The sequence below is a fragment of the Acanthochromis polyacanthus genome, chromosome 8 (genome assembly GCF_021347895.1).
Source record: "Acanthochromis polyacanthus isolate Apoly-LR-REF ecotype Palm Island chromosome 8, KAUST_Apoly_ChrSc, whole genome shotgun sequence".
Lineage (NCBI taxonomy): Eukaryota > Metazoa > Chordata > Actinopteri > Pomacentridae > Acanthochromis > Acanthochromis polyacanthus.
Window position 1 is genome coordinate 23587885 of NC_067120.1, and position 25264 is coordinate 23613148.

General features: G+C 39.3%; 1 protein-coding gene across 1 annotated transcript in view; it reads right to left on the reverse strand.

Moving 5' to 3' along the window:
* The window catches only part of poc1b (POC1 centriolar protein B), a 67172-nt gene extending 55911 nt beyond the window's left edge, over positions 1 to 11261 (reverse strand). Inside the window, exons 1-10 of the mRNA XM_022214575.2 lie at positions 10543 to 11261; positions 9899 to 9983; positions 6568 to 6739; positions 6261 to 6440; positions 5557 to 5664; positions 5060 to 5175; positions 4702 to 4835; positions 4484 to 4552; positions 4207 to 4359; positions 3833 to 3910 (exon numbers count right to left, since the gene is read on the reverse strand). Of these exons, the coding sequence (XP_022070267.2) occupies positions 3833 to 3910; positions 4207 to 4359; positions 4484 to 4552; positions 4702 to 4835; positions 5060 to 5175; positions 5557 to 5664; positions 6261 to 6440; positions 6568 to 6739; positions 9899 to 9983; positions 10543 to 10557 (1110 nt within the window). The 5' untranslated portion in view covers positions 10558 to 11261. The remainder of the gene's footprint in view (positions 1 to 3832; positions 3911 to 4206; positions 4360 to 4483; positions 4553 to 4701; positions 4836 to 5059; positions 5176 to 5556; positions 5665 to 6260; positions 6441 to 6567; positions 6740 to 9898; positions 9984 to 10542) is intronic.
* Between the last annotated feature and the right edge of the window lie 14003 nt (positions 11262 to 25264).

Here is a 25264-nt window from a genome sequence, read left to right on the forward strand (position 1 = left end):
AAACTTTTGAACAGCAGTGTACATGCAGATGTAATAGCTTTCCAATATGTTATGTGAATTCTAAGCAAACAGCAGCAAAACATTAGCCTAGCCATGCTATACCCATGTTTCTGACGGCACAAGGGTCTAGGGAAGCTCGACAGGGAGGGAGGCGGGCTAAAAGGTTGTCTATCAAATCCCTCTGCAGCAATTGGGTAGGTATACAACCAATCAGCGCAACGAATAGGCTGACGTAGTTCCAAGAGCACCGGCGGATTGTGGCTAAGTCCCATTAGCTTCCCAACCAGCGGAGCCGTGAAGCCAACTGGTATATTAAGGATTTGCCATATCCCGTCGGCATAAGTCCAAATACATCTTTCTTCTCAATGAAACACTTCAGTGCCGTCCTTTGTTTATCTTTCAAGTTGAATTTTAGCTTCAAATCTTTAAGGGCTGTGGCCAAAGCCGAGTTGAAAGATAACTGTTTATTGTGCGCCGGTTGTTTCTGTCAGAATCGTCACGCCTCTGTCGTCACTTCGTTACGCCCGCCTTCTGACTCTACACTTCATGGTGATTGGTCCGGCCAGTTTTAGGAGCATCCAGCCTCAAGCCTTATGGAGGGTAACTAGACCCACCCTGGCAGAGAATTAAATTCGTTGCCGTGGGTTGTCTAGCGCGGCTAGGCTAGCAAAACATACTTGAAAACACACAATATTGTGCATATTTATAATTTTCCTACATTCAACAATTTGCCAGAAGCAATCCATGACGAGCAGATTAAAACTCATGTCTTCTGTCACCCACTCTTCTACACAGCTCCATGAGGCCAGAACATTTCAAACTATGAATGGCTGATTTATAGCTGTGTGTTTACTGGAGTCTTAAACCAAAACCACTTATCGGACTTGGCCATCCTCATTCTAAGTGACTTCCACTTGGCTAAGTCCATTCTTGGTTTTCCTCCCACACAGCAGCCAATAGCAGGGAAGGAGTCACTAAGAGAAGTAGGGCAACACACTAAAGAAAAATGACTCCTACAGCTATTATAGGAGCTATAATTTATATATACTTAGTTTTTCAGTGCATCATTTATAGGAATTGGAACAAGGGTAAGATTAGATTTTTCTTCTTAAAGCATTTAATGCCAACACAGTCAATAGAAACTGAATCTCCCCATCATTCCCCTAAACATTGCAGAGTGCTCAAAAGACCTTTACACAACTTGACTTCTAGGGTCAAAAAAGTGATGGCACTAGAGGAAAATGATAATCACCATTTCCCTGCACGCTCAGATTGTACAGTATTCCTGAATATTAGAAAACAATAATAAGCACATTTATGTCCATCATTTGGGCTGTGATGTAAATAACACTAACATTATATTTACCATTCATCATTAAATGCTACTTTAAGCTACCGACTTAGATCATTTTAAATTATCTAATGGTTTAATGGATTTATTGCTATGACTGTTTCATGGTAGAATGTTACCTGAACAGAGTTTTAACGCTTAAAAGCCTGTGTGAGTGATGCCTAGATGAGTAATGTGTGAGCTACACAGTGGGCGGTGCATTACACTCTCATGTCTAAAGCATGACAAGCTGATGGATAAAGTACCAGAATCGGTCATACACACTGACTGCATACATAAACACCCATCTTATGAATCCCAAACTGATCCTTCCACGCCATGCTATTCTTATTTACAACAGTAGGAGGCAGTAATTCCTGGTACCGATGCTGGGACCCTATTGTCAAGGGAACAACTGGTGACGCTACTAAAGCTCACATTTTCTCAGATAACAGCCTACAGACAAAATTTCATGCCAATGAACATTTCTGATCAAAATTAACTCATTTCACAGTGACAAACATGACAGTGGATACGACATTTTTACCACAAAACTGTATGTCTACGGGTCATCCTCGGGTCTGTGAAAGTGTGTTGTTTTCCTAATACGTGTTTAATCTGTACATTAGGACCTGCCTACATCAGTCTCATGTTTCTTGTCGTTTATCCGGGATCAACATTTCCAGAGCACTACTTTACATCCAGGATTTTACCTTGCAACATAATCTGAACTGGCTACTGCAGTTCATGGACAGGTCACTGCCCTGCCACCCTAGATGGGCCTTCAGCAACAATAAATAACAACAGAAAGAAAAAATTAACCCCAAACACACAAAGGGGTATTGATAGAATTATATATGAAAAGGCAGCTCAAAAGTCTAATAAATAGGCCTGTGATGTTAGCCTGGAAAGTATCCTGGAACAGAAAAACATAGCCCCCGGACAGAGCTGCGCGTGGCTAACAGTGGCTACATTTGGCTGACAAAATGCCAGCTTCAGTCGTTGCCGACTATGCCATATGTATCCAACTACGCCATATGTAATAGGGCTCTCAAGATTAAAAAAATAAAAATAAAATAAAATAAAATTGAAGCTACAGTCACATTTAAAAATAACCAAGTTGTAAACATTTTTTATGGCATTTGTAAAATTACAGACATTCCTTAGTGTATACTACTGTGTAATTACAATTACAATAGTATTACATTTTTGAACAGTTTTCATGGAGAACCACTGTTTTAAGGATAAACACAAACTGAACAGTGAAGTGTTGCTTTCTGCTCCATCACTGCACCTCTGACAGGTGAACAAATTGTTGTTCATTGAAGCAGGTTTCAGTGCTGCAGCTGAATGGCCAAACTAAATACCGGTCTGCACTGCCACCTGGTGGTTCTCAGTGTTTTCCCCCCAAATGGATAACCTTGACTCTCTACGTCCGCCATAAATAACTAGTAAAGCACTCAGAGAGCACAGTACCCCACCAAGGTTGTTCATTCCCCCATATGGCATTGTCAGAAATGCAGCATTTTTTTATTTTTTTTCAGAAAATGTGGCATTTGTTTCTTAGTTACTGAAGCTCAGAAATCATGACACCACAGAAAGTGGCCATTTAATCTAGATGTATCCACAAACAAAACTACCATGCGCTGAGCACAGGTGTGTTATGCATGTGTATGTTATATAAGCTATCTTGCAATGATACAGAAAACTTTAAGAAATACATGAGTCCAGACTATAAGCCACATCACTGCCAAAATATAATCATTTGGTCCTTGTGTGATTTCTGACCTTCCCTGAAAATTACGCCCAAATCCATTAGTCTTTTTGAGTAATGTTGCAAACAGACAGAAAAACGTACTTTGATTCATACGTACGCTGATTCAATGTTACTCCACCGAGGCTCCATCTCTTTGGTGGAGTAATATTGATAAACTTATCTTTTCAGTATGTAAGTACTTTGAATATATTGCTGCCTTTGTATTTTAATGTAAGTGCTTTCAGTGGTGCACAACTGTGGTGTTGTTTGTTATGTCTAAAGAGAAGTAGACACATGGAGACATGTCACTTAGGTGAATCGGGAAACAGACACTCTTCTACTTTGTAAAATGTAGATATCCTCACAGACTCTGAGAAACACACTGGTGTGATGATGTACTATGATGGATAAAGGTGAGCAGTTTCTCTGGGAGTTTAAACTTTCTTTGTACGCATACAGAGTAATGGTCGACAGGAAAATAAAATCGCTGAACAAATAAAGCAATGCCGTTTTCCTCCTGTGTGCTCTACATGGATTCATTTAGAACATTTTTATGGAGGCCATCCACCGTATTCTCCAGCCCTCTTGAGCTAGGTCTCTGACAGGTCACACATAGGTCAAAGTTTATAAGATGTGAAAGGATTGGACTGATCTGAGTAACATAAGTACATATCTTGAGTCATTTGGGATTGGTTTGCTTTCTCGTATTTGTGCACCTGTTGACTGCGTGTACTGCATCAGCTTACCGTGGTGCTGTGAAAAGCTTGACCCAACTCTATGACATGTGGGTCAGTGGACCGGGTGTCTGCCACTGTTGGACTGACCTATGAAGAAAACAATTCATTAAAGACCTGACACTGTGCCCCTAAATACAAACGAAGGTAAAATTTTAGATTGCCCAGTTAACAAATGCAAAGTGAATGACTTTTGTCATCTTTTTCAAATCTTAAAAATGAACAGTATCAAATTATTTCGAAACTGAAATGGCAAAAAAAAAATAAAAAAATAGAGTTTTAGTACCTTACAGTTGTGATTGTCCATAAGCATACATTAGCTTTGGGGAAACTGGAACAATTAATTGATAAGTACCTCTTTATTTAAAAAGTGAAATTGAACTGACCTGAATGGCTGTGGTCTGTGGTTGATGAAGGTGGGCTGTCCTGGGATAAATATCAGACAGGTGAGGTGGGGGATCTGGGGTGGATCTCCGGCTGTGTTGTTGTAGGACGTCCTGATAAGATCTGCTGTCAAAGTTTGTCCTCCACAGGAGCACCTAGGGGACCAAGGGACAACCACAACTTCTGTGACCCAGGGTTAACACATTTTTTACTACAAAAGAGTAAACAGTATAACTTTGATGTATGAGCAGAGTCATTATGTAGTCATAAGGCACAAACCTGACTATCAGCTCCCCCCGAGGCAAACAGATCTCCCTCTCTAGAAAATGCTACTGTGATCACAGCACCCTGAAAAACATAGAAGACAATGCTAATGACTAAAAACACACCATGACAGAAACAGACAAACATTGGAAGTCTTTTTAGAGTGCACAGGGCATTTGATAGAGTCTAATGGTGTATGACTACGAGTACATCGAGCTGTGTTGTAGCATCACCTTGTGTCCGTGGAGGGTGTAGATGAGACGTCCCTCCAACAGGTCCAGGATCTTAACAGTGCTGTCACTGGAGCCACTGACCAAGTAGTTGTTGGACGGGTGAAAGGAAAAACTATTGATTCCTGCACTGTGGACTGATCCAAAAGGCAAACAAACAAGCCACACTCAGACAGAAACGCATTAAATAACAACTGCAGCTAAAACAGGGAACAAAAAAACATGCAAACAAGCTTCGTCATTGAATGGGTAAATTTATTTCTCAGGTAAAACTCTATTATGCAATTGCAGTCATGACTGCAGTTCATTATTTCAGGCATCTGCATGATTGGACACATAGCATCCTTTTTTTCCGACAAACCTTGATAATGCTGAATCAGCTTGTTGGTCCGAAGATCCCAGATTTTTAGTGAACTGTCAGCTCCTGAGGCAGCAATACAGGTGCCACTGGAGTTAAAATCAACAAATGTTGCTGATCTGACAAAATAAAAACACTTAGTAAAGTCAGGAGTCAGGTCAAGTGTTTAAATAATACACAATAGTGCTGTCTATGGGAAAGAGAGAGCAATTTACATATCTTTCACAAAAAGTTACAATTTGTGATGTTCTGGGATTTTATCAGCATTAAAAATGTACTTTTGGATTTTTTTAAAAGTTTGGAAAGATATTGGTTTTTGCATTAGGAAGAAAAAACTATGATGTAATAATCCAGTGATGATTCCAGTTCTGCAAAAGAGAAAATATTATTCCCTAACTAATACTAATCACATTTCAGTAACAAAGCAAAAAGCAACATGAAAGCAAAACGAAAGCTGAGGGGAACAAAAGGACTCTAAAGCAGTCTTTGGGGGGACTTACCCTCCATAGTCAGTGAAACAGTTAATGCAGTGTTTGGTGGTTGTGTCCCACAGCCGGACAGACCGATCGTCCCCACAGGAGGCTATGAGCCTCCCATCCGGAGAAAATCTACAGCAAGGGCAGAACATGAAAGGCAAATTCTACAGAGCCAGTGTCTATTCACGTTTTCTTTGCACTGCCCTGATTCACACTCATACGGGGACACACATTTACTCAGCACCCAATACAGTCAAGCATGGCTCGAGATTTATGTACTCTTCTCTAAAAGACGTTTCACATTGTTCCTTATTAAACAGAAAAGAGCCAAATGTTAAGACATACACTACCAGTCAAACGTTTGGACACACTTTCTCCTTAAATGGTTTTGGTTTGATTAATTTCTACATTTTAGATTAATACTGAAGACATCAAAACTATAAAACAATACATATGGAATTGTTTTGTAAACAAAACACTGTCAATCTCCAGTATTAATCTACAATGTACAAAATAAAACAAATGAATATAGAGCATTGAATGAGAAGGTGTGTCCAAAGTTTTGACTGGTAGTGTATGTAACTATTAGGTTGATTGTCCGTTGGCGAATTTTTGTTGTGCAAAAAGTTCATTCCAGATTGCAGCTATGTTTTAAAGTTGTTTTAGGTAAGACACAAACATGCAAACATTCTAGAGTACAAGAGGCTGGATGTGGTGCTGTTGGATACCTAGCACAGCGCACCCAGTTAGTGTGCTGGTTGAGGGAGTAGATGAAGCACTGTCGATGAACACTCCACACTTTGATAGACTTGTCATCAGATGCTGTCACCAGTCTCTGGCCGTCATGGGAGAAAGCAGCACTGCGCACAGCAGCCGTGTGGGCTTTAAACACTGTTGACTCGCCTTTCCTAAGACACACACATACACACACAAAATAACAAATACAACCGATTTGAAACCCAAACTGTGCATCAAGTAACTTTTGTCACATTTTAAATCATCTGGACAGTTGTGAATACAGTGACTGATGCCTACATGGAAGGTGTCCACAGTCGAACTGTCCTGTCTTTGGACGAAGTTGCCACTAGAGAGCCAGAGGGGGAGAACTGCACCCCAGTGATGACATCTTGGTGGCCAACAAAGCGAAAGGCTCTCCCTTTGGGAGCCAGATTCCAGATCATCAGACTCTTATCAGCTGACCCTGAGGCTGGAGGGAGACAAAGAAAGAAGAATTGCAGAGCTACGCATTGTTGTCTAAAAATCTAAATGATTTAATAAAGAGCAATTATTGGAATCAATAATGAGCTATCCAGCTGAAGAGTAAAGCTGAAACCCCTCCTTAGCTGGACACAAAAGCTCCGAAAATTGCTGAGTTGATAAATTCAGTCTCCTGGCCACATTGAAAAGCTTTTCATTATTTTGGCTACATTGTAGAGCAGCATGGAAGACAACACTAGGAATAAACATGTGGATGTATACAGGAAACATAACAAACTTGTAATAAAAAAATATACACTCTTGTAAAAAAGTTTGGGGTCACTTAGAAATTTCCTTATTTTTGAAAGAAAAGCAGTTTCTTTTCAATGAAAACAACATTCAATTAATCAGAAATACAGTCTAGAATTGGTAAATGACTATTCTAGCTGTAAACGGCTGATTTTTAATGGAATATCTACATAGAGGTACAGAGGAACATTTCCAGCAACCATCACTCCTGTGTCCTAATGGTACACTGTGTTAGCTAATCATGTTGAAAGGCTAACTGATGATTAGAAAACCCTTGGGCAATTATGTTAGTACATGAGTGTGACTTTTCATGGAAAACCTGGAATTGTCTGGGTGACCCCAAACATTTGAATGGTAGTGTACGTTCTACTCTTTAGATTCTTGATAGAAGCCAGTTCGTTTTACTACCAGCTTTATACACTCTTAATATTCTGTCAATCAAAAACCTGGAGAGTTTTTTCTTCTTGAAGGAGCGCATACTGTATGCTGAGCACTTGTTAGCTGCTTTTATTCAACTCTGTGCTCCAAGTCATCCTAAACCATCTCAACAGGGTTGAAGTCAGTGGTTGTAGAGGCCAGGTCATCTGATGCAGCACCCCATTACTCTGCTTCTTAGTCAAAGAGAACACAGTCCACTGTAATACCATCAGTTACAGTTTCAGGTACTTGAGGGTCATCTCCACACATGGACCTATTTGTGGACATACACATGTTGCCAAACATTTGCATCCACATGGGCTCTGTGCTTCAAAGGCTGTAGAATGCATGCTCACCGGCAGTGTGCATGGACAGAATACATAGGCGGCAATCTGCTATGCATGTATGACAACATGTCCTCCGAGTGAACTCTAAGTGTGGAGACAATATCTAAATGTAATTTTTCAGACAGATATTGCTATTTGATTTGCAGTATACATGTATATATATTTAAAGTCAGGCTTCAGCTACGTATTTCCTGTGTAATGTGATCCAGCATCCAACAGTGAGACACTATAAAAATGTGTTCTCACACAAGGAAGACGGCACAGATTTCGAAAACAACTGAAACAACAACATACACTCTAAATTATGTCTGCAGTTTGCTAATTGTATTGTCTCAAATTGCAATGTGGATTTGAAATCGATTAACTGTTCAGCTCAAATGGACATACTATCATTTAAAACAACGTCCCGTTTGTGGTGTCCACAGCTGCCTGTGTATAATCCAGGCCTTGCAGACCTGGAGGTGTTTTTGGCTCATTGTCCTGTGGTATGCTCTGCTGGGAAAGCAATGCTGGTTATGGTCAAACTAAAGGCCAGATTTCCATTGAACTAATAGTACTTATGGCCAAATTGTTTTCTAACTCATTTTAGTCTGCCTCAGTATTTAGCACACATTCTACCATTCAGCTGATGCTGTGATGTGACTATGAATTATGGGAAGCACTGATGTGGGTCAACCTGAGGTTTTGTAAACTGGTGATTTCTAAGGACGGCACCGTTTCATCACGGTGTTTAATGTTTTTTTCCTGACTGATCTTCATGTCTTAAAGTAACCATGGACTGTTGTTTTTATTCAGTTATTTGAGTGGTTCTGGTCATAACATTGCTAAATGCAGCAGTCCAATAGAACCATTAGCTGTACATCTACACTACCTCTGCACAGCAAATCCAATGCTTGGAAAGGCATTACAAGGGCAAGAAAATCCACCCGTTAACTTTGACAGGGCTAAGCTGTTTGTCAAAATCATTCCAGGTCATCGCAACATGAAGCTCTGAGATGTTGCCAATAGTGTCAAAGCTGTCATCAAGGTACAAAGTGACTACTTTGACGAACCTAAAATATCAAACAGATTTTACTTCAATGAGTAGGTGAGCCCAAATTTTTGACCAGTAGCATTTGTTATCATCATAATGAGGCTGACAAAGATACAACATAATAGATACTCCCATTTCTAGCTGAACAATGTACATGCCCAATATATAAAGGGGACAAGCAAGTATTGTATATGAAGATTACACAAAATTGTGCAGTTTATTTCTGAAGATCTGATTGTTCTCGAACCCACCAGCTCTCCTACGACTCTGCTCAAACATTGTAAAACTACTCTACACTACACGATGACAAGCTGTAACACTGGTGTAAATTAAATACAAATATTTAAGCAGGAAACCAATTCTGAAGAAGAATGACACAGAAAGGCTCTCCCTATGCAAGCTGACGGGATTGGCTTCTTAGGTTTGTTGCGTGTGAAAACCTGGAATTTTGAATCCATATTTCTGAGACCATCATAAGTACAGTGCATTTTCAAGGTGAAAAAGCATATGCATATTGTTCATTTCAAAAAGCTAGATTTCCTTCCATATGTGGACATCTTAACAAGTGGGGGGAAAGTATTTTCATGTAAGGGAATCTGAAAAATTGTAGGTTGTGACTGTTTTATCATTATCAAAAACTGCAGCAACATGGATTGGGGTATCGCAGTTGTCTATTTTGTGATTATTTAAGAAAAGACTAAAAACTCATACCTTTACTGAACACCTTTGCACTTGACAGACTGCAAAAAAAAATTAAATGAAATATATCCTATTATGTCTGTATGGCCTGTAGACACCACGATCCTATTATCACACTTAAACTTGTTTCATGGCTCTTATCTGGGGTTTTTTCCCCTGACTAGATCCTTGCTTGTGTTGTATGTAGTCTCAGATGTACGCCACTTTGGATAAAAGCGTCTGCTAAATGAAATTGTAGAGTTGTAGAATTGTAGATTTCAATAATGTTTTAAACAATTGTTCAGCCCTGTATGGATTATAGCAAACTATATGTACACTGCCAAATAACATCTGAACAGCAGGTGGTTATTGATAAAGCTTTTACCAAGTTGTTTGCGGTTTGGATTGAAGTCTGCACAGGTGACAGCATCTTTATGTCCCTTAAAGTGTCTCTCCAGGGTGGGATCCTCCTGTAATGACAATAATCGCAATTAGACAATTCGTCAAGAAATGTCTGCAGTTTCAATGAAGTAACTGTTTTAAAATATGTTTGACAGAAAGTTAGCAGAGAATGCATAAAGTTATTCAAGAGACTACAGAGTAATTAAAAAAACATGTGGCTGTTGACACAAGACAAATTAAGGTAAATTCAATGAACTTGTTAAAGATTTCATTGTTGCTGCCACTAGAAGGGAGTGTTAATTGTATTATGTCTTAATGCCTGGGCTCATGTCTAGTGTAGGCTGTGGTGCTGGGCAGGAAGTCCCTTTGGTATGCTGTTGTCCCACCAACACAGACAGTAGAGACATTCCACTGAGAAAAAAAAAACTTCAGCAGCCGGAGAAAGTTAATTGTTAGCAAATGCTGTAAGGAGTGAACGGAAAGGAGCTAACGTGTTGACAGCCCCAAACAGCAAATCCTCTTAGCACAATCGCAGCTAGCAAACCTGCCGACTCGGCTACCAGTAGAGTTCAATATCACCGTTTAGCTCATCAGCCTTGATAAAAGCATCATAACTAACGTACTTACCATAACAGACGCCATTGTTTCCTTTTGCTAGGAGAGCTAATGTTGTCCGAGAGAGATTTGAACGGACCCGCTACTCTGTACTTCCATGACTGTCAACAGTGCGCCTTCCGCAACTTTCTCAGACCTGACAGGTCGAATGCAGATATTACGGCACTCAAGTTCACTGTGTTTTATCGACTTAAATTCTCATTGAATGTCATGAAACTCTAATAAAAACTTGAAAAGTACGTGCATGTTTGTACAGGCAACCAAATATCACTAATAATTTACGTACAACTAAACGACTGCAGCTACCCGTGGGTTGACTTTGGAAAACTAGCTGTGCTGCATTCATGTCACACTCGACAATGGTAAAAAATGATAATCCAAGCTTAATATTCCATACAGTACTGGATATAAACGACGTTTGCATCAAATCGACGAAGCAAACATTTACAATTACAACAAAAGCATTTATACAGCAAATAATTAGAACTATAGAATATTATGAAATCTGGAGTTAGCTGTGGAATAACCACTTGAACATTTTGCATCAGTCGGAGGAACTCGCAGCTCCAGCAAATATCAGTAACATTTATGTCTAGAAAACAAGTACATTTAAATGTATTTTTTAGGCAACTGAAAACTATAAATGCATAAAGGAATAGCAGAAAAAAAAATCTACAAATACTTAGTATCTGAAAATGCGACCTGAATGCAGCACGTCGTTAAGCTGGAGCGTATCTATGGGAGCGTCTACCGCTGCTAAGCAACTAGCTAGACATAATAATGGACAACTGCTGTGTAGATTCAATGTGCAGTATCGGCTTCTCTGATTGGTCTCTCCTGAGGCACTGACGAATCAGCGCTGCGATTAGATCAGTGCGAATAACGTCATTGAAGGAGACGCCTGGAGAGAGGGTTTCCAGCAGCGTTCAGCCTGTACTGGAATTTACAGGAACAAACTAATTTATTAGAATGTTCTCCGACAAACATATGAGCGTGTACACATCTGTGATCTGTGATATCTGCTCATTGTTGATTAATTTTACATGAATTCTCCTGTAAATCAGCATCAGAGCAGTTTGGCACTGTACATAGATCAAGAGACCAAACCTGTCCGTCTCATACTATGTAAATACACATAAAACTGTGATTTTAGAAAAATTCAAATACAATAGTATAGTGTAACAGTATACACAAGAACAGCATTGTTTACTGCTAGATGTAAACTCTTATTGTGTGTGCACTGTTAGATATTGTTCCATAAACACAGGCGGATACCATCACCCTCTGTCACACTAAACAGTCATTGCCTTAACCACAAGCACACCTGTAACCCTGCACATACCGTACACTATCTGTTTCTACACCCAACATGCTGTGCATCAACTTTTTAATTCCTTAAGCCATCTGCAAGTCCTCCACCCTCCTCTGTACAGCACAATAACTTCCCCCTTTCTGTTCTTAGCATCTCTTGCTCTCCCACCTGCATCCTCTCCGCCCTCCAACTAGAACAGGAACCCCATGAGTGTAATTTTATCTGTGGCCTTCCCAGGGGCCACAATCCAAACTATTGTAATGGCAAAGATTTTAGGACAGTTTAACCTTGTGGGGAGGATGGATGGAGACTGGAAGTAGGGCAGCACTGGGGTAAACCACTACAAGGGGAGAGTGGTGTGTTTCTGTTGTGTTGTTTGATTCACTTCCACGCTCACATTTGCTGCAGTGAGACTTGATGAACCGTTCTCTGGTTTATGAAACTAAATCCCTGCTGTAGTGTAGTGAATCATCAGCAGCACAAGTAAAATAAGCAGCAGATGTGGAGGTTGTACCTCAACTGTCTATGCCAGGTGTCTTATCAGCTGGCAGGCATATTGTAAAATCATAAATCAGGAGGAGTCAAGTGGTCTAAAGCAGAACATATGTATTTCCAGACTGCATTAACCTACACACATACATTTATGTAACTGTAAAGCAGCAGCACTGGTATTTAAAACTGCATTAAATCAATGGTTAAATTCACCAACAAGAGACTTTTAGTTTGAAGAATTACATCACATAAGACAAAATTGATATATAGAATTTGGTGACAGTTTCAGTTTTCATGTTTGTGGATTGTAATGAACTTTCGATTGTCCCTTCATACAGAATAACTAGTTGTTTAGTATACCTAGTATACCTTACTTATGAATATGACAATTCGAAATGATGACAAAAAAGGGCTTCCCATGCAAATGACTGCAGGTACTACATACAGTGCCTCTCATAAGTATTTACCCCCTTTGATGTTTTACCTTTTTATTGCTTTCATAAATCAATCATGGTCAATAAAATTTAGCTTTTTTAACAAAAAAATATATTGGAAAAAACTCTTTAATGTCAAAGTGAAAACAGATTTCTATAAAGTAATGTTAATGAAAGAATATTATATAAATGGAAATAATTGTTTGCATAATTATTCACCCCCTTCAAGTCAGTATTTAGTAGATGCACTTTTGGCTGCAATCACAGCAGTGAGTCTGTGTGGATAGGTCTCAATCAGTCTTGCACATCTGCCCACTGCAATTTTGCTCCATTCTTCTTTGCAAAACTGCTCAAGCTCTGTCAGGTTGTGCGGGTATCGGGCATGAACAACCCTTTTCAAGTCCAGCCACAAATTCTCTATAGGATTGAGGTCTGGGCTTTGACTCTGCCACTCCAGAACATTTACCTGGTTCTTTTTTAACCATTCCTGTGTAGCTTTTGCAGTATGTTTTGGATCATTGTCTTGCTGGAAAATAAATCTTCTCCCAAGACGTAGTTCTCTTGCAGACTGAAAAAGACTGTCCCCCAGGATTTCAGTGTATTTTGCAGCTTTCATTCTGCCCTCTATCTTTACAAGCCTTCCAGGTCCAGTTGCTGAGAAACATCCCCACAGCATGCTGCTGCCACCACCATGCTTCACAGTGGGGATGGTGTGTTTTTGGTGATGTGCAGTGTTTGGTTTCTGCAAACATGACGTCTTGTCTGATGGCCAAAAAGCTCAATTTTGGTCTCATCAGACCAAAGAATCTTCTTCCACTTGACCATGGAGTCTTCAACGTGCTTTTTGGCAAACTCTAGTCGAGATCTAATATGACTTTTCTTCAACAGTGGCTTTCTCATTGCCACTCTCCCATAAAGCTTTGACTGGTGAAGAACCCAGGCAGCAGTAACTACAAGCACAGTCTCTCCCATCTCAGCAGCTGAAGCTTGTAACTCCTTCAGAGTAGTTGTAGGGGTCTTGGTGGCTTTTCTCACTAGTCTCCTACTTGCACGATCACTCAGTTTACGAGGGCGGCCTGATTCACTAATTGTGAGACTATTGGCAACAATTTGATGGACCTCTATTGAATTAGACCAGCAAATTAAAAAGGGGGTGAATAATTATGCAAACAATTATTTTTATTTATATAATTTTCTTTCATTAACATTACTTTATAGAAATCTGTTTTCACTTTGACATTAAAGAGTTTTTTCCAATATTTTTTTTGTTAAAAAAGCTAAATTTTATTGACCATGATTGGTTTATGAAAGCAATAAAAGGGTAAAACATCAAAGGGGGTGAATACTTATGAGAGGCACTGTAAGAATTTAATCACAGTACAATCACATGGTTCATGTAAAATGTGTCTTTATTGTCTCTTTGTCCATTACAACTTAATGGAAATGTTCATTGATAGAAGACCAGAATCGTACACAGCAAAACAAAAGTAAACAAGGAATGGAATGAAAATAAACAACAACTAAAGAGCACAACAACAAGACAATTGGAAAGAACATAAAGCTGCTTCATGAAACTTATTTTTATGCTGAAAATTAAAATTTTAGTTTGAATAATCTCTCTTTCCTACAGTACACAGTTTTCCTATCGCTATATACAATATCTTTTGAAACAAACTACACTAATTTACCATATGAAGACAATTTAATTGATTTGGCAGACCTTAACTCACATGGTGTGTAGGAAAAATGCAGCAGGGAGAATCCTCATTGCATATTCAGTGGTCCATGAAGGACGCTGCTAGGACGAAGCACAGAAGAGGGGTTTTGAACACCCCAAGCAGTTTGTTACCAACAACACAGAAGTTTTATGACGTCAACAAACCTACTACATTCTCAGTTGATGCAAGTTCAGAAGACATCGATCTGTCACACTGTAACATATGGGTGAAGAGGTACGTGGAGACTGACAAAGGGCTGCTGGCTATTATTTTTGACTGTGAAAAACATTCAGGTCGAAAGCAACCACAAGCCACCTGAAAGTATCTTGAAAAAGTCTTTGTACCAAATCCACATGCAATTACAGAGCATGCTCCTTAGACTGCAAAGATACAGCCTTAGTATCACCTACAGGCCAGGCAGTGAAGTACACATTGCAGCCGCTTCGAGCTAAGCATTCCTGAAAGAGCAGAAAGATCATCTGGAGAAAGAGTTGAAAGGGAGCATTGTAACAGTTCAGCTACCCATTGTAGAGGAAAAGTTAAACAGAGCCACGTCAGAGGAGCCTGAACTGAAGAAGGAAAAGCCTTTCATTGTCACAAATACATTTGCAGGATTGTAAAATGTTTTGTTTTTTTGCATATCCCAATTGGGGTCAGCACCCTTGGAAGGGTTAAGGGTCTTCCTCAAGGGTCCAACAATGGAGAAATTGAGGATTGATCCTCTAACCTTATATTCAGTAGTCCAGAGACTTGACCATTGTACCACCACTCCAGCTACTAAAAGATATCACACTTTCAGAATGACCACAAGAGAGAAATGCAGGTTTCATGGAGCATTCAATCGTAGTGGACATTTTGGGATGAGATCATGTACACATCTGGACTGATGTTTAAAGCAGCAAAGCTCATTGTTCCACATCAGCTGAGACAAAGAACGCTTGTGCTAAACTCCCAAGTGACACTTAGGGATTGTTAAGTGTAAAGAGACAGCCAGATACATTTTGTATAGGCCAGGCATGTCTTCACACATTAAGGAGACGGTATCTCAATGTGCCATTTGTACTGAGACCCGAAACAATAACCCGAGGAGTCGTTACTCTCACACCCCAGCTCATTGGAGAAAGTAGGGGTTGACCTCTCCCACTACAGACAATCTGAGGTTGTGGGGATTACTTTTTATAGTACCCAGAAAAAAACAAGCAGGAGAGAGACCACCAGTAACAGGGTCGTTATTACCATGAAATCGAGGTTTGACAGGCACGGCATTCCTGATGTGGTCATCTCAGATAAGGGTCCTCAGTATGTCAGTGCTGAGTTCAAACTCAATTTAGTTTGCCACAAGTGGACTCCAGTCAAATTCTAGAAACATACTAAGGATAATTAAAGCAAAATGGATGCAACTGTTTACAAGTCACAGGAAAACATGAGATGAGATATAAAAGTGTTTCTGAAAATGTGTTTTCACTTTCATCCATTTGAAATGAAATCTTTAAAACTGTAAAATGTTCAAATGATGTGAAAGGGTCCAGACACTTTCTTAAGAAACTTTATCAAAGTTTAAGTCTCTACAAAGAGAATTCTACTGTTTTTCTTTTTTATACTGACATTCCAATAGTAAGCCATCCTTTCCTTGAGACTGATGGTAGTGGTAGTAGAGATTTATTGGTTTCCCAAAAAAAATCAAATACAAATAATTTGAAGTACTATTCTGCTTGACACAGTGACATCTGATGAAGATAGCTTTGAAAGATGTGGAAAGGTTACTCTTAATGTTGTTTTTGGTGGTACTTTGTGTAACTTATTGGGTTTTTCTGTATCTTCAATTTTTGTGCAAGTGCTTTTTGGTATCTAGCTTATGTTTTTATCTATGTGGACCTAACGACAACTTTGCAATATGTTTTTACAACTTGATAATGGAATACATTTTCAATGTGAGAGTAACTTTGTTTTATAAGTTTTGTTTCTATTTAAATCTCTTTTAAGCAGGTAAGGATTGTGTGATGATTGAATTTACATTAAGCAGTGTAAAAACAATGCAGATGAAGATTTAAACATAGAAGAAATTGTCTTGCATATAAAGGACTTTCATTACAAGGATGAAAATGTCAGTTTTCCAGCATCCTCATTTATTTGCCTGCTTATGGGTTTTCAGGATGACTGAAGAGTCACTGATGATTATTTGAAAAATTACTATTTAAATGAGAAATTTGTCACCAGTGGGTCCTCAACAGGGATTCCCATTTTTACACACACACACGTTTGTACTTCTGTCTTAGTGAGGACATCCATAGGCGTAATGCATTTCCTAGAGCCTTACCCTAACCTTAACTATCACAACTGATTGCCTAAACTTAATCCTTACCCTAACCAAACCTCAATTCATACCTGTTCTCTAAAAACAAGTCTTCACCCTCAAACATGGCTGTTTCAAAGTGAGGACCGGCCAAAATGTCCTCACTTTGTAAAAATGTCCTCACTTTGATAGTTAAATGCAGAAAATGGTACTCACCATGTAGCAAGTACACACACACACACACACACACACACACACACACACACACACACACACACACACACACACACACACACACACACACACACACCAGAGGAAAACATAACCACATTCTCAATGTATTTTAATACTCAATGAAGAAACATTTACAGGGCTCCGTAAATCTGGATGGGATCTGTAGTGACTGCGCATGCGCGATTCATGTGCCGTCTGGCCGCGGAGTGATGTGGGTCTCCCCCTCCCCTCACTGGGATTGCCGTGGGGTTACTGGACTGACAGCCTGTGCTCTGGGAGGGGGAGAAGCTCACAGCAGCGCCTGCTACTCGTTGAGAACAGTAACGTTGTTTTTGTGGAACATGAGTGTTTTTTCTTGCCTCCCCATGGAGCATGACGGGAATAAGAGTTTTCCTGTCAGTGTCTCCAAAACGGCAGAAAAAGTCGCTAGTCGCTTTTGACAAAAAAAAAGTCGCTAGGAGCTTTGAAAAGTCGCTAGATTTAGTGAGAAAGTCGCTAAGTTGGCAACACTGCTTGTGAGACCGGTTTGTCATATATCCTCTATTAGCTCTTTGTTTCGGCGAGCTATTTGATAATAGGTTTAGGAAAAACTGTACTTGATCCAATTTAGAAATTTGATTTCTTTGTAACACAACACACATGTATTTCGTGAGCCTCATAAACATTTTTTTCCGCATTAAAATGACTCAGAGCTCTTTGTTGGTGTCCAAATTTTAACAACACACATCTGGAAAAATAGGACACCAACAAAGAGACAGAAAAAGAAAATCAAACAAGATGAAACAAAGACAAGCACTAACATAACAAAAGTGATGACAAAAAAAAAACATATCTGGTGCAAAAACATAAAAAACATATTCCTGTGTAAAATATAGTGAGGTCATAAATGACGCCAGTCGTTCATTTTAGTCTCTAAAATAGCTTGGTCGCTTGAGGGTTAATCATCTCAATGATGCGCAAAAAAAGGATGGACTGCACGCTGCCAATAAAATTACAGACAAACATGTCTATTTTGAGAAACACAAGATGAGGGTGTCCCTGGCTGCGCAGACACTGAGTCACTCTGTGTCAGTGGCTCTCCGCACAATGAGGGATCTTGGGTACTCTCAGTTTAACGACTGTGAGGCAACGGCAGAATTCATTGAGGTAATACTATTAATGATTATAGAACCAAGTACATGTTTTAAAAAAACAAAAAAATAAAATTTGATTTGAGCATCAGGAACAATTTGTTGACAGTTCTGACTGACTCTAAATTCAACATCCAAATGTTGTCATAAACCATGATTGTTATGATCTAGGCGGTTGTGAACCCATGCAGCAGGCAATCAGACAGACGGGTGAATTAATGATGATTTAATAAAGCTATATATATATATATATATATATATATAGAAACAGAAAACTCTTAATCTGGGAAGCAAGGGGAACTAACAGAATGGAGAACTAACTGAATTGAACTAAGGACGGACCCGAAGGCCGAGGTAAAAACTAAACACAAATCTAAACTAACCAAGGAAGGGAACTCACTGGAAATTCCGGAAAACAGGGGAAAGGGAGCAGAGGGAGCCGGAGATGAGGGGCGCAACGATGGCTGAGGAGCAGATTGTCCAAGCGCAGACGGAGGTGAGAAAGCGGAGCCGGCAAGGTAATTTAACTGAGTGAAGTGGAGTCCAGGTAATGGCGAGCATATGGTGAGAAGCATGAAACAGAGTCCAAACAACGAAGTGTATGTGGCGACATGCGGTTTGTAGAGTCCAGTGTGCAGCGTACAGAGTGCAATAATCCAGCGGTGAGTCGTGAAGTGAGTCAGGCTTTTATGCTGCCCTGATTACTGATGGAGAGCAGCCGCGCTCTGTCACAGCCGCTAGTGATTAGGCTGATTGCCGAGTAGGAGAGGGAGGAATCATGACAATGATATTGCATGTTCATCATAAACACAAAAGGTTGTACATAACCTTACACATACCTTCACAGATGTTTGAGTGGTAAAGCTCTGAAATTTACTGTAGTACAAAGCAGACCTACGGAAATAAGGAAGTCAAGCAAATACTAATACTTGCATATTAACTCATTGTACATGCAGTTTAGAAATAAGTACTCTGTTCTCTGTATATTTTGAATAGATGAGTGTTGATTTCAACTATCTGATACCTAATGAAACTCTGTAATGATAGTGATTTAGATGCCGATATTTCTTTATAGATGATTGACAGGCTGTTTGACATAATGAATGGACGCAATCCTCGTGCCAAAGGATTCAAAGCTTCTGTTGAGGGGCGTAGAATAACCAGGACTCTCGCAGGTGCTCTTTAGTCTCTTCTCTGGACATATTTATTTTGGAGAGCAAAGTAACTCCGTGGCAGGACTGTGAACAACAACATTGGCTCTACGCGCCAGGAACAAGTTTTCGTCAGTGAACCTACATCATTTCCTGTATAGTGTGACTTTAAAATAAAAGCCTCTCTGAATACAGTGAGTAAGAGCGTTATAAAACAAATACTTTAACACCCCCACTCGCTGTTAGCTCACTGGGTAACACATTACATAATAGCAATCTCGTTGCATAAACATTTTCTAATTGCCAAACAATTTTTCTCTGAAATCTCTCAACTTTTGTCTAGTAGCTGGCTTTGTCAACACATCAGCAATCATTTTATCAGTTGGACAATATTCCAAAATGACCCTTCCAGTAGTCACAACACCTCTGATGAAATGGTACTTCACATCAATGTGTTTACATCTCTGTCTGTTAACAGGATTCTTTGTTAGTGCGATTGTACCTTGATTGTCTTCGTACACTTTGGTTTTGTATATTCGTAGCTGTCAAGTCCTTGAAGTAGCTGCTCTAAATAAAGACACTCCTGCATAGCTGAAGCTAAAGCAATATATTCTGCTTCACAGGTAGAAAGCGCTACTGTCTGTTGTTTCCTTGTTTTCCATGAAATAAGTGAACTTTCATTACTTAGACTGGCACAATATCCTGATGTACTTCGTCTGTCCATCTCATTTGATGCCCAACTTGCATCACAGTAAATTTTTAGACCAAGTTTTTCTGCTGTGTTCTTTTTGAAATACAGTCCTTGTTCAGCTGTACCTTTAAGATATCGAAATACATGCTTTACTGTATTCCAATGTTCCACAGTAGGTTCACTGAAGTTTTGAGATAGTTTACTGACAATAAATTAATGTCAGGTCTAGTGCATGTGGACAAGTAAATTAAACTTCCCACTGCTTCTCTGTACTGTCTTGGTTGTTTCAACTTTTCTGCATCTTCTGTGTAATCAAGTTTTGGTTCACAAGGAGTTCCTCTCGGTTTGCAGTTTTGCATTTCAAACCTTTCTAATATCTTTTTAACATATCTCTCTTGTGACATTTTGACCTGTCCATTTGTTTGTTCAAAATCGATTCCTAAGAAATGTTTAAGTATTTCTAAGTCTTTCATTTTGAATCTCTGAGTTAGCATTCTCTTTACATTAAACATTGCTTTTTCATTATTAGCAGCTAGAATAAGGTCATCTACCCATACAATGAGGATTACCTTTTCACCATGTTGTTCCTTAGTATACACACAATGATCTGCACTATTTTGCACAAAACCATTTTCACATAAGTATGAGTGTAATACTGCATTCCAGTTTCTCCCTGACTGCTTGAGTCCATACAAAGACTTCTTCAATCTACATACCAGTTTTTCACCTGTTTTTGACCTTTTCTCATAACCTTGAGGTTGCTCTATGTAGATCTCACAGTCAATGGGTGCGTGAAGATACGCTGTCCTGACGTCCATCTGATGCAGGATCAGATCCTCCTGCACTGCCTTCTGCATGACAACTCTGACACTTGTCATGTCAGCTGTGGGTGAGAATGTCTCATCATAGTCTGTTCCGGACTTCTGGTTGTATCCTTTGGCTACAAATCTTGCCTTGTACTTGTTCGAACCATCTATGTCCACTTTAACTGCATAGACCCATCGTCCTCCCAGTACTTGTTTACTTGGTGGTAATTGGGTTAGCTGAAAAGTCTCATTCTCCTCCAGTGAATGCATCTCCTCGTCCATGGCGCTTTTCCACTGTCTTGACTTGGATGATGTCACTGCTTCATCATAAGTCTTTGGTATGTCACACACTGCTCGGTAACAAAAATCCACACAGGTTTGTAATTTGTCTATTGAGTCCTCTGTCTCAAAATCTTGTAAATATACTGGTTTTTGTTTTGTTCTGGGTGGATTTCTCCTCTTTACAGTTTCAGCATTAGCTTCTACTGACTCAGCTCCTACTTGTTCATTTAAAGCCTGAGAACTGTTTTCTGCAAAGTTTTCGGCTTGAGCTCTCTCATCTTTGTCTTTTGTATCACGAAACTCACTGTCTCTGATTGTATTGTCAAATCCTTCAAATGACTCTGCCGTTTGTGTCTCTTTTTCTTTACTTGCTTTAGCTGTGAATTTCACCAACCTATGCTTTTGGACCTTCTCTATTTTAGGATAGTAAACCAGAAAGGCTGGGCTGTTTTATCGTAGCCTACAAAAATGCCTTGTTCGCATCTAGAGTCTAGTTTACCTTTTTCATGTTTGTAGCTAAAACATGTTGATCCAAACTTTTGCATTTGGGATACATTTGGTAGTTTTCCTGTCAGTGACTCATATGCTGTTTTCTTTGTTCGCCTGTTGTAACATCTGTTCCTAATATGTGCAGCTGTTTGAATAGCATAGTTCCACATTGAGTCTGGTAACTTGCTCTCTAACAGTAAACATCTTGCCATATCATAAAGTGTTCGCCAACCTCGCTCTGCGGTGCCATTTTGGTGTGGCGAATAAGGTGCAGATGTTTCATGTCTGATTTTATTCTTTGTTAACAACATCTGAAAATCTTTACTTGTGAACTCAGTGCCGTTGTCTGAACGTACACATTTTACTTCCCCATAGGGTGCTACATCAGCTAAAAACTTTTCTGTAGCGAGGACTGCATCGCTTTTTGACTTAAGAAAATATACCAGTATAGCCCCTGAATAATCATCAGTAAATGACTGGGCATACTTGTATCCTTCTATACTTGTAGTTTTCATTGGGCCTGCTAGATCAGTATGAATAAGCTCTAATGGTTTCTTTGCTTTTACGTCTGGTTCCCTATTCCTCGTTTGAGTAAACTTTCCTTGTGTACAAATTTCACACATTTCATCTGGCTTCACTGCATTTCCCTTAAAGTTCATACCTTTTACCACACTTTGTAGTTTGATCACTTCATCAAAATTACAATGCCCAAGAATCTCATGCCAGGTTTGTACATCATGGTACACTTTACACTGGTCAGCATAATCAACAGTAGGTAGGTAATACAGCTTTTCATATTCATGAATGTCGAATCTTTTACCATCTTTGGTGACTATGTGACTGTCTCCTCGCTTGAAGGTTACTGTTGCTCCTCCACCAGTAGCTCTTGACACTGAAAAGATGTCGTGGGGATAAGATGGCATGTACAAAGCCTCCCTCAGTTGTGCTCTCTGTTCACGTCCGTCGCTGTCCAGTAGGCGTATCATCACTGTTCCTCTGCCTTGTGCCATTCCACTGCAACGCGTCCCATCAGCAAGCTCCACTGAATGAGTCTCTGGTTGGAAAGTGTCATCAAAGCTCGTAAACATCTTTATGTCATTTACGATGTGGGATGTCGCTCCAGCATCAACCATAATGCCCTTCATTTTCACTTTGGGGGTTGGACCATTTCCTTTTGTTTGTGCGGCTTTGAAAAGGAAGTCATTTGCATCTTCATCTGTGACTTTCCTTGCATTGTCCTGTTTATCTTTCTTCTTGCACAGGGATTCATGATGTGTGTTGCTCTTACAGTTGTTGCACCACACTTTTCGGAGACATTTTCTTGCTCTATGTCCTTTTAATCCGCATTTAAAACATGTAATGTTAGTATCATCATTTTTCCCAGGGTTGCTGGTGTACTTTCTGTGAACACCTCTCTCCTGCTTTGCATCAGTTTTCATCACATTATCAGTGGTCTCACGTGTGCTCATTTTCTCAGATTCTTCATAAATTCTCAATCTTCTTTTAAAGTCAGCAAATGTAACATTATCCTCATTTTGTGTTACATGTACTGCTAGTGGTTTGTAGGCATCTGGTAGACCACCAAGAAGCATGGCTATGATCAAACCATCACTGAGCGTTTCACCGGCATCACGAAGAGCTATAATCACGTTTTCTGCTCTTATGATGTAGTCCGTAGTTGACTCGTTGTTTGCTTTTCTAAGCTTTGTCAGAGACGTGTACAGGTTTATGATACGAGGTTTACTTTTCCCTGAGTAATGCTCTCTCAATATTTTCAATGCCTTTCTGCCGTCGTATTGAGCCTCATGTCTGATCAATGACAAGCTCTTATCATCGATTAGCCTTATTAGCTCAGCATAGCAATCTGGGTTCTTTTTCCTGTCTGCTACTATTTGTTCTTCACCAGCTGGTGCATTCAAAATAGTCTCTTTCAGGTTTAATATGTGTAAATGTCCCAAAAACCTTGTTTCCCAAAGGTCATACTTCTCCTCTGATCCATCAAAGAACAGTTGCGGGGACAGAGTTCCTGCAGCACGAGCCGCCATTTTTATTTTCTCTGGCGCCCAAACTCCATTTTAGCTTTGCTTGATTAGCTTAGTAGCCTGCGTAATACATCGCGCTTCTTTCTTCAAATATGCTGTCACATAACTTGCTCAAAGTCCATGCCAAGCTCCGTGTAATGCTTCACGTTTGCTTTACCTCTGCGTCTGGTTATTTTATTCGGCTCAAATCCGTCCTTGCACACCTTCTGCAGCAGCCTCGGTCCGTCGGTTCAACTTTGCCTGTCTGACTCGGTGCCGTGGTGTCTGGATACCTTGCCGAGTGTGGGTACCTTGCTGGGTGCCTGGGCCCATAACCTGTTGAGGGGCGTAGAATAACCAGGACTCTCGCAGGTGCTCTTTAGTCTCTTCTCTGGACATATTTATTTTGGAGAGCAAAGTAACTCCGTGGCAGGACTGTGAACAACAACATTGGCTCTACGCGCCAGGAACAAGTTTTCGTCAGTGAACCTACATCATTTCCTGTATAGTGTGACTTTAAAATAAAAGCCTCTCTGAATACAGTGAGTAAGAGCGTTATAAAACAAATACTTTAACAGCTTCTTTGGGTTTTACTTTCTTTTTTCTTTACTTTCTCTTTTCTTTTACTTTCTTTTACTTTTACTTTCTTCTACTTTTACTTTCTTTTTCCGTACTTTTATCGCTCCACTTGTGATATTTTCTCACTCTTTGTCCTTTCTGTCTTTGTGAAGCTATGAGATGTAAATAAAACTGATTTGAATTGAAAAGTTCTGATCCTAACAACTAAATTTTCATTTAATCTTAGGATTTCTATTAGTTAGACGTTGATGCCACTGTTGTTTTTAACACATAAATGTGAGCATTCTCCATATGAAATAAAAATAAAACTGTGCAAAAATATAGCTGATTCTCCTGTAAACTGAGGAGCTGCAGAGCTTCTTCTAGAACAACAGCCGATGCAACAAGAGAAGCACAAGAAGAAAGCAAAGATGGCCGCTGTTCATCCGTTCTCCTTCAAACAAATGATGAATTATAATAATAAACACATTAAAACACATTAACACACACTATAAACATATTAGCACACACTATAAGCACATTAAAACACACAAAAAACACATTAACACACTAAAGACAGGTTAAAGTCATCAAGTAATGAAACAATTTTATAATTAACATTTATAAAATACGTGACAGTTTCACGAATCCTTGTGAGACCGGGTTGTATATGAATATTTTAGGTAGATGAAAAGCGACCGACGACGTGGTAAAAAATAATTTCGAAGCCTTGTCTGGGTTATACAAAGAAAAGTGGAAGGTCAAATAAATAATAAAAACTGAGGTTTCACTTCAGTATTTCACTTGTGCTGTTTTATTTGTATGGTTGTTTGAATATGTTAGAATATTAACATGACTTATCTTCTATAATTTCTGTTTTTTGGACAATACAAATAGAAAGTGTTTTATTTTTGAAGTAGAATTTTTTTAAAAAAACATGTTAAAAAGAAGGTGTATTCAGACCATTTGTATTTTTTATTTTTCTGAAGATTTATTCTTCATTTTTATTCTTTGATATCTTAAAATCGAGAGGTTAATATTTCTAGAAATGCAACAGGTTGGGAGCTGAAGCCTTGTGGTGACACTATATATTGCTCCATGATAAAAAATTATTAGCTAAGTC